A 14,678-nucleotide genomic window follows, 5' to 3' on the forward strand; every position below is an offset into this window, starting at 1 on the left:
CGGCCATTAAAAAAATTATTCTGTTTGTGATTTGGAAGTAGCAGGAAAAAATACAAAAAACAGAGCATAAGTAAGGAGTTTAAGTGTGCATCAGAAATAGGTTTCAGTGTGACGATAAGAATCTAGAGGGCATCAAAGGCAGACTGTAATCTAGTGGAAGCCGGTATCCTCGAAGAAGCAGCTTGGCTAAACTGCTTTAAGATTAAAAGGGAGGTCTGCCTCTCTCACTTTCACTAGTTCAGAGCTGAGCCAGTAATATATGACTGACAGCATTGGGTCTGAAGTCATTTGTTTTGGCGAACAATATTTCACAGATGCTTGTTGTTTTCAAGGAAAAGCATGGTGCGATTCTACATTTTTGTATGGTAAACAAATCTCTATTATCAAAGTGTTGGAGAATAAACCCCTGCTTATAGCATTTCAACAACATTTGCTGTTCACATTAGAAGATATTATTGTAAATTGATGAGTGCTATACAGTAAGACTACCAGAAAACAAATTATCTACATGTTTGAGAAAAATAGTGGTTTGTGTAAAACTGCAGCTCCTTAATGTTAAAAAATAATCTGGAAAATTGGTTATGGTTAATATTATCAATATATAATCTATATAAAGAGGCATATTTTCCAGCAATGCTAAGGCTTTTAAGAGAGACGTAAAACTATATCCATGTCAGAAAGGGAGAAAAGAAGAAAAGAAGCCTTTTTCATTTACTCTCCAAGGGAGACAAATTCACAGGAATTCACTCGAATCATCTCTGAGGGGGACCAGGCGATGGGCCTCTATTAGCTTTCTCTCTCTGTGATTCACCTGCAGAAGTAGTCATTTCCCCTGGACGCACAGGTGGCACTGTTCAGACACGGTGATGAGCTGCACAGGCTCTCCTGCCTCCTGCATGCTGGGACCACATTACCAGGTGCACACACACACTCAGAGGCCTGCGCGGCGAAGAAACACAAACCAGGTCACGGGCAGCTTGGGGAAAACAGGGTTAGATTACACAAAAGATCCCTAAATGCAGAAGCTCATCAACAATGTAATGTTTACCTTAAGCTGTGCCTTGATTGACTGCAATACTATTTTCTACTCAAGTTCATTACATTCAAATCTCAGGAAGGTAAGAATACATTTTGCAAATATTTTAATGGGCTTTTTTCTTTACGTTATGAAGACCTAATAAATGTTAATGTGCTTGTAATTCAAAGTTAATCAGATTTAACTTCTAGAAAAATAGCGATGTCAAGCAGGCATTATTTAGATAAATTCCTCTTTTAGTGTAGTAATCGTAGGTGGGTTGTGAAAATGTGCAGAGCACTTGGCAAACTGTAATGAACAAAAACAAAGGTCAGAGAGAAAGACAATTAGACCACTTCTGTAGTTTCCCCAGGGTATTCTCCAGAGTATGAGAAACAACACTGCCGCTGCAAAACGTATGGTCATAATAGCGTTTTCCCGTGAAAGGTGAAAATTACAGCAGACACCCAATTGCAAAAAGGTTTTGATGACAGCTATTTCAAACGGGCACTTAAATATGTGTTGGGTCATTCAATCAAAATGCTAAAGGAAGCGGGCACTCTGTCCCTTAGCTCATCTTCAGCAGGAAATATTAATTGCTGCTGGAGCCTTCAGAATGAAGCTATTTGATCTTGTTCGGAGACGCTATTAATTTCCATGTGCCATTTCTTGTTTATGTCCCACTGAGATAAAACAAGTGCAGGGAAATGAAGTCCTCACATGCTCCCCTGCAGTGCAAATTTGTTCCTCCCGGCATGCATGTGACAAGCAATCGAAGTCAGCCCAAGAGTCACAGAGGAGGCCCCCCAACCTTTCTGGACAATGACAAACAAATCCATTGGGGCTTTCTTCACACGTGCCACCGTTTTTGCATGGATTTGGGTCACAGGGGGCTTTGCTCTTCTCGCAAGGTGGCCCTGGAAAAAGATTTTTTTTTTTTTAAAACACAAAAAACAACAGGAGATTACATTTACAATAAGGGAACTGAATTTCTGTTTGGAAACCATAACATAAAAGCGCCCAGACATAAAGGTGACATTGTCTGTCGGTGTTCTGCTCATCAGCACACTCCCTCCAGTTCACGCCAATCATGGAACGTAAAGGCACAAAATCATTTTCAAGCTGCATTCTGCCTGGATGACAATTTGTCATTATGATTTTTTACAGTTAAGGCATTATTTTCACACACACACAAAAAAAAAAATCAACTACAAAGCAAATCAACCAATAATTTTGTTTCTGATGTGGAATAAAAACAACTAAATAGCAGTATTACATAAAGATGTGTATCCTCCCAAAACAGCTGATGAGTGTTTATCGTATTCAACCTCGGAGACACTAAACATGGCGGATGGCGCTAAATAAATTATTAGCAATGGTTTGCTAAGATCACATTGTTTGGTTATTTAGGCAAATCTCAAAAAATTAGACTATCATACAAACATATTGTTTGGTCAGTTATTTTCACACTCCCAACGTAAAAATTGAAAAGCACATTTCTAACCATGATGATTCTGGCTTCAGCTGCAAAAGTAGAAACAACATCTGAGATTGTGATTTTTTTTACTTAACAGCAAATACTATAAATAATTATTTATATTAATCACATAGATGTTTAAGTATATATAAAAAAGCTACTTTTATATTGTATTCCAATTTTTCTTTGTTTTAGATGCACAAGCCCCGTGTATTTAGTCCTGAATGAAACATTTATATGACCTTTATTGTCAAAAAATTTAATTTTTTGACTGTACAGTCCTGTAACCATGTTTACAATGAACCAGCCTTGCCAGAGGACATCAATCTTGTTTTGCCAACAGATGCGAAGATATCTATTTGTAAACACAATATATAGAACTGTGATTATACTAAACATGCTCTCTATGTTCATTGGGGTTGTGAGTGGGGGAGGTGGTGGCATAATTCTTTTGCAAAAGTATTTTCCTGAAACTAGGAGGCAAAGTTTTGCTCAGTTCAGGAGCTGCTAAACGATCTGTGAATACATAATGGCATTAAAAGAGAAAATCTATGTATTAAGTTTTATGCAAGTATATGGAGCACCACTATTGTTTCATACCATAGATTACTCATATTGGCAAATATGAGATTCATTTCTTTGCGTTAGTGTGTTACATTGACAAATGCAATTTTTGCTAGTCGGGACTTCATAACCAAGCTTCTGTTATTGTGAGATAATGAGATATGTGCCTGCAAGAAGACACAACCTTTTATTAATACCATGGAATTGAACAGAATAGAATGTATCACCATTGTTTCAGCATTAACAGCAGACATATGTTTAGCATTTATTTCACTGCATTGCCCACACTGTGCATATGCTGCTAAAATTGGTTTACACACTATAGCTGGAACTAGCAACCTATATTTACTTCAAAGTGTTGAAAGGCTATACGTATGCATGTTTTCATAGTTTGAAGAAAATGAGCAGTTCAACATGGAGACCTGAAATATTTGACATAATTGCAAATGTCCACAAACTTCTGTGTTTGTGGTAGCAAAGTGCAATGTTTAACTTATTTACTTCAAGTAAATTACTTCAGTGACAGACCAGGATTGAAGTGAACTGAATAGACAGTCACGACAGAGACACATTCTCTGATCTTGAAAAGCATCATATGCATTTGGTAGTACAACAAACACAAAGTCAATACCCTTGTAACCAGTTCAGTGATAAAATGAAAGTCATCATTAAGACACATAAATTATTTTCATGGAGGACTTTCATTGAACTATAAACCAAGTAGTCAGAGTTGCAGTTTGGTTCAAACCGCGAGCATTTTATGTGATAAAGTAATTACAAGACAAGGAGTGGCCAGGAGTTTGGTTCTTTTTGTAAATACCAAGGAATCACTAGACTTTTGACACCTGAAACTTAAACTGGAAACAGGGTAGCACTGTAGTGACATTGTAAGCAAGGGATAAAATTAGACTGAATCCACTGCAGGTTCAAGGTGAATAAAATCTGACGTTATTCCCCAGTGAGGGTTTCCATTTTTTGTGTTCTTCACGAGGTGCCTACACATTTATCTTTCCACTGAGTCTTTCTTTGCATATTTTGTTTAATCCCCATGCTGATACCAGCGCTCATGTCCCAGAGGCTCGCCACAGTCTCCTCTGTGGGTATCAATCTTTTCAGAGTTTGCTTTTGCTGCAGTTCATCCAACGGCAGAAAGTGAATTTTCTTTAACTGGTCCACTTAAAAAAACTGCACCTGTTAAAAACTGCTAAATGTGAGGAACATTTCCATCCGTCACATATATATTTATGACACTTAAAACAGTTATGGCACTCCATGCTCAAGCAAGAACTTCATAATAATTTTGGTTTATGGTATCCGTGGTGGAAATAAATATTTTTTTTACTGTTCATTTGCATTTGTGCTGTCATCTTAAGCCTTATTATCACTGCAGTAATTATGAACTGCCCCAATCCAATAAACATAAAGAAACAACATGTGTCAATATCTGATTAAATTGTTTCACAACGGTAATGACTGCAGAGCCTTTCAAAATTTGATACGACTATCAACGAGATTGTAAAAAACAATTAGCACCTTATACCAAATGGAAATGACCTCATAAAGCTGGTAATGCGCTGCAACACATACCCCTGAGGTGGTGCAGTGGCGAGTCAAATCAAAAGAAAATCTCATTTGAAACATCCCATGAGTTTGGCTCATTATTCTGTGCGCATAGACTTTGGCCTGTGAGGGCAGCCAGCACTGGAGCAGCCACTAACTTCCAGTTGATTAATGAGCCAACTGCGGCAGGGAGGTGGAGGAGGCACAAGCTCCACAGAACTCCCAAGAAGCGGATGGGACAGCAGGACACCATGACTGTGTGAAAGCACCCAGCAGAGCCTGCCTTCATGAGAGAGCAGCGGCAATTAAGGCAAATTAGATAAAAGCTGCAAGGCAGAGGGAGCATGTAGCTTGTATGTTAATGTGTTTGTGAAGTGAATTATATGAATTACCCACTTAAAGTTTGATAAGAGCCGACTTCCTTTTTTCTTCTTCTTAAAGGAACAATGCCGGCTGTGTTTGATTCTCCTATATGTCCCATTGGAAGTTTGGTTATTGTAAAAAGTGTAATATATTTTCTCATGATAACATTAGTTTTGGAGCTGGATTAATCATAACTAATATAAATTAATCAAATCCATTGCACCTCACTTGTACAAGAAGAGTTGTGCTTTTTATTCCTATCCAAACACTCATGTTCTACTCAAAATATGAAAAGAAAATCATTACCATGTTCGTAAGAGGTCATTTTGATATATAGTTTGGTTGAGCGGCATTCTTGCCCTTTGTCTGATTAAAAACATGCAGCCTTCGGGTAAAAGTAAAATGGCTACCACTTTATACAAGAGGATGAATGCAAAATTGAAATGCTACCTTTCCAAAGTTCAGAAAAAGACATTGTGTTTGTTTTTTGTTTTTTTTAAAGCTTAGAGCTGCTTTCTAATTGAGTTCAATGTAACATTCCAAAACACTTTCTTCTTCAATTGTATGGCTTAATAATGGCTCTCGTTCAAAATAAAGCATGCCAGATTGCACTGGTAAATAACCTTGGAACCACATCTCCAGAATAATAAGCTGAAAGCATGGGCTGGACTCAAAAGGCAAAGCTATAACACTTCAAGAATACTGTGAGGACAAAATGTGCGGCAAACAAAACAATGAATCAATGTGAAGAGCCACCTGGAGGTTTTATTGTAGAAAGTTCATAGTAGGCGTAGAGCGTTCAGACAGTGATATCCAGGGCAGCCTGAGGAGTATCCAGGTCCTCCAACCCAATTCTATGTTGCCTATTAACTCAACAGTAAATTATCATATAAAGACTAAATAATAAATAACACAATCCTGCCTTGAATAAGTCGACCCAATTCCTTGCACACAAACATCTAATGAAAGCACTAAATCCCTCTGCAAGTTTGGGTGATTCACTCAAAATGTTAGAAAATAAAGCATGGAAAACCAAACTGAATCATAGTGTTTTAAATTCATGTCTCACTCTTCATCTTCCATCAGGTTTTTTTCTTTTTTGTCTCCAACAAAGTTTTGATTTAAGAGCCTCGGCAGAAACAACATACCATAAAATACATTTTAAGTGATTGCTGTAAACCTTTGTTTTATCAACTCTGACACGCTCAGTTAGCCAGCAGCTTAACCCCGGCCTTTTACAGCGGCACATCACAGGTTGTGGCACGAGGTGTTTGATTTGTGGTGGCTGCTTGTGATCGTAATGACAAATACATGTAGCATCACCTGGGATCAGGCTTACAGCTCATAAGGTAACTCTGATCTCTTTAAGATGTGCAGCTTTCTTGGGTTGCTGCTCTGACCTTTTCAACCACAACCACCCCACTGAGGTAAATGATAAAGTTGTGTGTCAGGAACAGCGATGCCGCTGTTTTAGCATTTTGTTTGCAATATATTTGCCTGTTCTGGATCAGAAGTGCGTCTTCATGTTCAAAGAATACAGTTTCAATGTGGCTCTGATATCTATAATGAAATGAAATGCTTACCAGAGGATCCAGCATCGCAAAAACATTTGAAGGAGGTGGGCGACACTGGAACGCATGTCCCACTTTCACAAATGCTCTCACAATTGGCTCTCCCAACAATTTCAGTGCAGGTAGCCCCTGAAACACAAGACAACAACACTGAAGATAAAAAGAAATGCACAGATTGAAGTTTGTCTGTGAGCACAGGTCTGTGGTGCTTTTCATCTGAATTTAATTAAAAGTAGGAGACTAAATCATTACTGTACATAATAGAGTGCGTGTTGGCAGTGAACTGAAATCAGTAATGTGGAATTGTGGTGGTTTCAATATTAATTCTGTTAGCCTTACACGAGAATGTTGAGATTTATTTTGCATAACGTTACATTTATTATTGAAAAAATGCATAATTAACAGAAGTGGTCACATAACATTTTAGGTTGCTTTTAAAGTGCACGCACACGTGCACACACAGAAAAAGAATAAGTTGACTTTAAATTTGATACTAATTTGATTAATTAAATTTTTTGAACTAGATGTAATAAATAAGAGATACAATTATGAAATAAGCTGTATTCTGTTCACAGTACTGGTTCATTTAAATACATGCTCAAAAGCACTTTGAAAAGCAATAAGACCTGACATTCTTATGGATTTATAAAAGAAAAAAACCTGAATGCCAACAACAGGATGTGAAAAGAGGACACGTCCAGGTGAATGAGAAAGTTTGGTCATGCTGTGAGTGATTCTATACATAATAGTTTGTGTTGGCAGTTCTGCTTCACTTAATAATAATATATTAGTTGTCTGCTGTGCTGATGAAGTAACTTCAGTCACCATGAGTGAGAAATTGATTATATCATAAAGAAAAGAATTAAGCAGAGCCCGAGCAGGAGAGTTTATCCCTCACAAAGTTGAAGAAATAGAAACAGTGATATTTATCCTTACCTGTAAAATGTGGAGGACAGAGGCATTTATACGTTCTGTTGTTGGGATCTGTGGATCCATTGCTCAAACAGACGCCTTTGTTTTCACAAGGGTTGTCCAAACAGACATCGAACTTCTCACAGAACCTGCCAGAGTAGTGGTGGTGACACTGACAATGGTACGCAGCTTCCCAGAGGCCCGTCTGACAAAAACCGTTCCCGGAACAGAGTCGAAGCAGAGGAGAGCCCTGGCAGAGCTGAGCTTTCACAGAGACACTGAGTCTCAAACCAAGTCTGCACAGCTGAGTGTCTCCTCCATGCAGTGCGATGAAGTAATGGTGACCTGGGATGAGCCACTTGCTCTCAACCTTCTCAGTCCCATTGAGATTTTGGGGGGAAACAAACTGATCTTTCATCAGTGTGTTTGTGGAACAGCTTTCAAAGTCTTCTTGTGACACATTGAGGAGCTTGATGCCGTATGATTCAAGCGTTTCATCAGCAGACATCAGCAGTTTGTCTCCGTGCTGCAGCTGAAGGGGACATATCTGTGCGAAGTTGAAAGGCTTCCGGATTGACTCGTCTCCCTCCTGAGAATCCCAACACTCTGACACACTCCTGCAGAGGTTTCCCACAAGAGTCCAGTTCACTTGAATGGTGCGTTGTTTCAGATGCCATTCAAGTGAAGCCTGTCTTTTGCAAACGGTTTGACAGCAGGCCTCACCCATTGCCACCAAAACAGCAATTAAGCGAAACAATGATGCCCCCATGTTTTCCCCCCAATCTGGCTGTTTAATTCAAATCGATTTTGGACTTTTAAAACCGATTTGTGTCATCAAGGGAAGGGAGTCAAATGTGCTGCATTTTGCTTCACCTGACACTTTACTCCAAGTCCCCCAAGAAGTCCACAGGAGTAGCAATAACCTGAAAGGGAGGGAAAAGCTTTTATTAGAATTGGCAAAGTATAGGAGAAAATGTTACTCAAACCTTTTTAGATTGTCTGAGCTTATGTTCTTTACTCAGAGCATTACAACTACTATGAGGATGATTTTTTTTTTTTTTCCCAATTCAACACTGCAAACTTGTGGCTTCAGTGAGCTCAGAAGGAGCTGCCGTAATCACATGCAGTGCTGCTGACCGCCAAGTGTGTCACAGCAGCCGTGGCCTCCCGGAGGTTTCCACGGAGAGTGACAATGTCAGATAAAATATTCCCTCTCTCTCCCCTGCTAGTGCTTGATACCTCAGTGTCAGGCACCAAGATGAGTTGAAGCAGACAGCAGCATTGTCTTACTCCCTCGGGTCCTTTTCATACGTGTGCGCCAGATAAAACAACGGAGTCGCGGAGCCTCGTGGCACAAAAAACTCAACGCTTCTTGATCAGCTCGTGTGGACTGATATGAATGCTGATAAGTAATAAAACATTGAAATATGGAGCGCCAGTATCAATAGAAAGGGGAGTGAAACTGAATGAGATTGCATGTATTGTCATGAGGGCTCTGCGGGAACCCTGAAGACCTCATTTACATGAGATGAGCTTTACATTGTATTTCACCTGATTTGTAAAGGGGGAAAAAATGACTAAATTAAAGTCTGAATTAAAAGACAAAATGTGTAATTGGTTGGGGAGAAGAACCTCCATCATTAACAGCAGTGGAAAATCAAATTTCATTATAGCCATTTGTTTTTAATGTACCTTTTATTTAAGGGAGCTCTAACTGATAATTGTGTGCCAGCGATGACTCAAGAGGACTACGTCAGATATAAAAGAGGCAGTTTGTGAAACCTACAGATCATTATGTTCTCAGCTCCAAAGTGTTTTAATGCAGCCTGGTTTTATAACCTGCAAATCTACTGTTTCTGATTCGGCTCACTTATCAGTGTCATTTCGTGCAGGCAGCTGTTTCCACAGAAAAAGCTGGAAAATAAACTGTACGGCATGCTCACGCATTACCCAGGAGGGACGCAGTGCAGATTCAAGAGACCAACAAGCAACAAGGAAAGGTGCAGAGAGCGCCTTGAACTTTCTCACTGTCCATCTTGTCGATCGATTAAAAAAAAACTGCCTGAAATAATTATACAGTACCTGTCATTTTAATACGTATTTTAATTCATATTGTTGAGGCATTTCAAACATTCAACAATTAATCACTCTTTCTTTTTAACAAATCACAAGCAGCTAATAGAATTTAATCTGGAGTTGGAAGGAGAAGTCAGATTTACAAAAAGCCGAAGTCAAATAAGGGCAAATACAGGTAAGAACAGCAACATTTTCATTTACAATTGCCATTAGGTGCTTTTACACTCCTCAAATTCATTTAGACAAATGTAGCAAATATATTTAACCTCATTCAAAAGCCAATAAAAGACCCCAGGTTCTCTTTTTTACTTTTGTAATTTGTATCTGTGGTCAAGCAAAAAGAATTCCGGCAGTGTTGTTCACATCTGTCAGGTGGAAAATCCCATAATAGATCTTTTTCACAGCAGATATTTTGATTTGTAGCAGGTGGAATTAATGGCAGCTCAGTTATACGACAGTGAACAAGAGAGCACAAAAGCAGGATATTCCCACAGTCACCATTCCCACAGCTGAGCTTTCTCTACTGTGGCATGCAAAGAAAAAAAAATGTTAAGAGCAAGAAAACTGAAATATAGAAAAATACAATGGAAAATAATACTTTCGAGCTGAAACTATTGTAAATGTGTAAATGATCTAAACTTCATACTGTTGCACATCCATATATATATTGCAGAACAACTTGCTAATATATAAAGAAAATAGCATGTAATAAAGAAAATTTACAGTATGTGTATATATATATATATATATATATATATATAAATCCACACACAGAGATTTTATAGTTGAAGTAATTTTTAAGGGTGATATTTTGTTATGGGGTTTTTATTCCAGCAAGTATTTAATCTGTTTGCAGTTTATTCCTACAACTGGCTGTATATCACTTCAGATAAGATGACTTTGCAGTGTCACAGTCTGCTCTAGACAGTGGACAAAAGCTTGAGCAATGTCTCACAACAGAACCAATATATTATTGGTTTTGAGAGCAGTATTTAGCATCGCTTACTTTAGGATATTACTATGCAAGTAGTTTGTAAATTGTTTGCAAAACTAATATTGTACTTTGAATCCAAAAAGAAATGTCCTTGCTAGAATGACATAAGATCTTTAAAAAAAAAGTCTATCCAAAAATCATATTCAGAATTGTAAATTGATGGGTAGAAAGCCACTATTACAACCACTATTAAAATGGGCACAATAAAATAAATAAAACTAGAAGAAAGCAATCTCAAACTTGCAGGTGAATTCATGCATCCAGCAAGGGGATTCGTGTTGTTGAAGAAAGGTTTCAGTTTCTGTAGATATGAGCAATACAGTCATGGCAGTTAGTATTTACCGGCATCAGTTTGCAGGTAACCAGTAATGTGATTTAGGTATGAGGTCACGACTTATATCGCGGATAGGAATTGGACTTTCATAACAGCTGCTGCAATTCAATAATACACTGCATGATACACTATATAATAACACAATGCACTTATTTTCATCTCAACTACCACATAATAACATGACCCGGGTCATCTGTACAGCTTCCTGGTCTCACAGAGAGCCGTAATCCAAAGTTGGAGAAGAGACACGGCTGGGTTAAAATGAAGACCATCTTATATCACCACACGTGTGACAACTAGGGCAAACCAGGAACATCCACAAGCAGCTTCGCTACACAAAGATACAAAAAAGGAACCACTGAGACAATAGAAGATTGCATTTTCTCCCCTCAGCTTCCATAGGCATGAAGCAAAAGATGCAATAGGCATACAAACCAAGTGCGTTGACTTGTAGTCCACACATTTCACCCCACTGCTGAATTTTCAACTTATAACATACTGAAGTAAATCTGCTCAAGTACAATCTAATGCAAGATGTTTAAAAGCCGTTTTGACCTTTGCAAGTTTGCACGACGGACGCCATTTAAACCCTAAATTACTCTCATCCTTCTTAATTGTGGAGGAGTTCAAATTACTTTAATCTGAATTCAGCTCAATACTAATTAATACATTCACAGCAATCCATACCTGTGCCCCAGACTTAAATAAACAGACCAAAAGATTTTCTGCGATATTAAGATGCCTTAAAGGTATTGATCAGTCGGGATTAAACTCTGGGCCTCACACAGGAGTTGTTCAAGTACAAGTGCCATGGGGTCAGAAGCAAGGTTGTGCACGTGGGGTGGGGGTGGGGGTGGGGGGGGGGGGGGGGGGGGGGGGTCAACTAATTGTCTTCCACCGCCTCTTGCTATCATTCCATCTAAGATCAACCCACAATTTAGGATGCCAATCAAGCAGGTGCACAGAGGGCAACGGATCAAGTGAGCTGAGTAAATCCTCAGTTGACTTACGACAGAGACACTGGGTGGACACAACAAATTATGTCATGAAACTGGTGGGTTATTCATCAATTGGTGTCTTCAGTAAACCATGAGTCAAGTTAAGGACAATTCTAAAAAAGAAAAACAAATTGCAAAACCACTTCAGTACTCAGATTGTAAATATCTAATCAAAAATGTAATGAGAAGCCCCTGACTCAATATAAAAATCAATATTTGTGAGTCTGTAGGCTAAATTTCAAAAGAAATGAGTACTAGATTTGCTATTTCGCCAACAGAGCTCTGTGATTACATCCTCATAATAAAGTGGACCTCTTCTGAAAACATTTGCAACCTTGTCAAATAATGAGAAATAACTTTTTTCTTCTTCTCGGTTCAAATGCCTGGCTCATTAGTCTGATGTTCGAATGGTGACGGTGTGAAGCAGGCGACAGTGATGAAGATGGTGGCTTGTGAGTGAGGAGCAATTGCTTGTCCCACTACGATGGTACTTCTTCGAAAATGAGGACGCACAGGTGTACGTTGAGGCAAACAGTGCTGCGATAAATAGTGCAGGCCTCCTTGTGCATGTTAATTCCTCATTATCATCTCTACAATTCAGAACTCCTCACAGCCTGACAGCTGCAGTGACTGAATCCTGCTGGTGTTTGCTACTGTGCTGGATTGAATGTACTCTTCTCCGTTTCCTGCACAGAGACTGATGACTTCTTAGCATTTTTTTTTTTATTACACATTAAATAAACCTGAGTAAAATTTGAATTCATGTCTCAAAGTTCTAATATTGATGAAAATCTGCTGCTGCTCATCAACCATAACAAGACAGAGGATCAACAAAGGGTGTTGTACAAATGATTTAGTCAAAGTGGAATTGCAAAAATAATTAAATCACAAAGGAAAAGCAAATCATCTTTTGAGTTATCGCTACTGGGCTGAAGCATACGATGTTATGGACAGATATTACAGAGTTCATGATCATATTTTTTAACTCAACAATAATTTTGATGAGCAGGATTATTTCTCCTGAGTATCCCAATTCATTGTCAGTCCTTGTCTGTGGAAAAACAACATAGAAAAAAATATTTTGCCTGAGAGTCTCACTGCAGAGTATAGCTGATTTCAAATTATTCGGCACAAAACTCATTTCAGAGTCCATTCACTGTTTCAGTCAGTTCAGTCAACGCAGAGGTGAAGTATCTGTTCGATGATGTCTCATTTCAGAAAGGGCGATAGCATAAGGAGGTCCCTTGCTTCCATGACTGAAAACCATCTGTTGGGGGATCATTTAACAAGATGAAAACAACATGTGTCTTAAGAAATATGGAACATTATATGCATAGTACAAATCAAGGGATGCAACTGGAAGGGGTTCAGTGTTCAGCGGATAACAGCCAGACTGAAAATCCCCACACAAGAGCCTAAGAAAATATGATCAGTATCCAAATAAAATATATACGTATATTGTTCTCAGCTAATTATATTAAATGTAGTTGATTAACATAATGTTAGACCTGGGGCAGCAGACCATGAGTCAGACGAACAAAAATCAACAAAATAATGACATATTTAAGATTACTGCCTTTGAAACACGGCTGCTGCTAAAATAAAGTTTTAAAATTGTATGTTGTTTAATCATTTAAATTCACTGACTGTTTTGATTATGGTTGACATTTACTCGAGTGAAGCGTTGAAATGCCATGTTTGAGGAAAACAGTGGACTTTCAAGTGTCATTCATAAAGATTTGTTCATCTGGAAATGAACAGCATCTAAAGACAACACACATTTTGAAGTCATTCTTTGACTTTATATCCTGTTATTAATTACATAAATGTACTTGTATTCACTTAAGAAAGTGATATTCGTGTATCCCTATGTATGATATCCGACTCTGATATTGTGGAGCCAATCCTGAAACAGAAAGAAACCTGTTTGATTTTCTTTTGGCAGCACAGACACAACTCTGATCCACTGACGCCAGTGAAGACAAACAGCGGCAGGCCGCTGACCACAACTGCCTTAATTGTCCACCTCCAAATATGGTGGTTGATAATAGCAAAACCAGGTTTGAATCAAATTCTGTGACTGGAGTATCAAGTCTCCCTCTTTCTACTCAGAAAAGCATATAGTGAATGCAAAAGTTACTACTAGCATTTTCTTTCTTCACGTGATGCCTGTAACCCTGAGAAACATTTCAAAGAACAGTACAGGCAGGATGTTTTCAAGACCTCAAAGAAGGTATAACCAGCGGTTAAATTAACCCAGAGCCAGCAGCACCACAGCTTTGCCTGTATGACTTCACCTTCATGAATTGCTTATTTTTGTTTGAGGCGATGCCTTTATCAGTCACTCGCCCACCCCGTGTGTCCATAGGGTTTCCTGTTTGTTTGGCGCTTTGGTGCAGAACCTCAATAAGGAAAGGCTCTGCCTGTTTGTTTGTTTGTTTGTTTGTTTGTTTCACTTGTTCAGTGCTTAAGGGAACAGTGGAATGTACACTCTGCCACACAGAGCCTTAAAAGCCCCGTGTAATGGAAATAATGCAGCTTTACAAGGCTGCACAATCACATTATCATGATCCAGAGCATGTGGCGCACCTGCAGACTGGGACACTGGCTTTATGGTTCTGCCACCTTTAATGGATAAGTCAAAGTATAAATTAAAACTTTTGTTCACTCTCTCACCAACACAGAGCTGGTGTGTCTGCCGCTGGCAGCCGTGTCGTTCAGCTCCTTTCAATCAGGCAAACACAACACGACTGCCTTTAAATCTTCTACAAAGCTAAGGTGAACAAATCTGAAAAACAATCAACCTTTCTTGAG

At 38.7% G+C, this 14,678-nt stretch overlaps 1 protein-coding gene across 1 annotated transcript in view; it reads right to left on the bottom strand.

Moving 5' to 3' along the window:
• The window catches only part of eys (eyes shut homolog), a gene marked incomplete at both ends in the record, with an annotated part of 166,040 nt that extends 157,809 nt beyond the window's left edge, over positions 1-8,231 (bottom strand). Inside the window, 4 exons of the mRNA XM_080507410.1 lie at positions 812-939; positions 1,736-1,932; positions 6,563-6,679; positions 7,487-8,231. Coding sequence (XP_080363536.1) covers positions 812-939; positions 1,736-1,932; positions 6,563-6,679; positions 7,487-8,231 — 1,187 coding nt within the window. The remainder of the gene's footprint in view (positions 1-811; positions 940-1,735; positions 1,933-6,562; positions 6,680-7,486) is intronic.
• Between the last annotated feature and the right edge of the window lie 6,447 nt (positions 8,232-14,678).

Source organism: Blennius ocellaris (genome assembly GCF_963422515.1).
Source record: "Blennius ocellaris genome assembly, chromosome: 13".
Classification (NCBI taxonomy): domain Eukaryota; kingdom Metazoa; phylum Chordata; class Actinopteri; order Blenniiformes; family Blenniidae; genus Blennius; species Blennius ocellaris.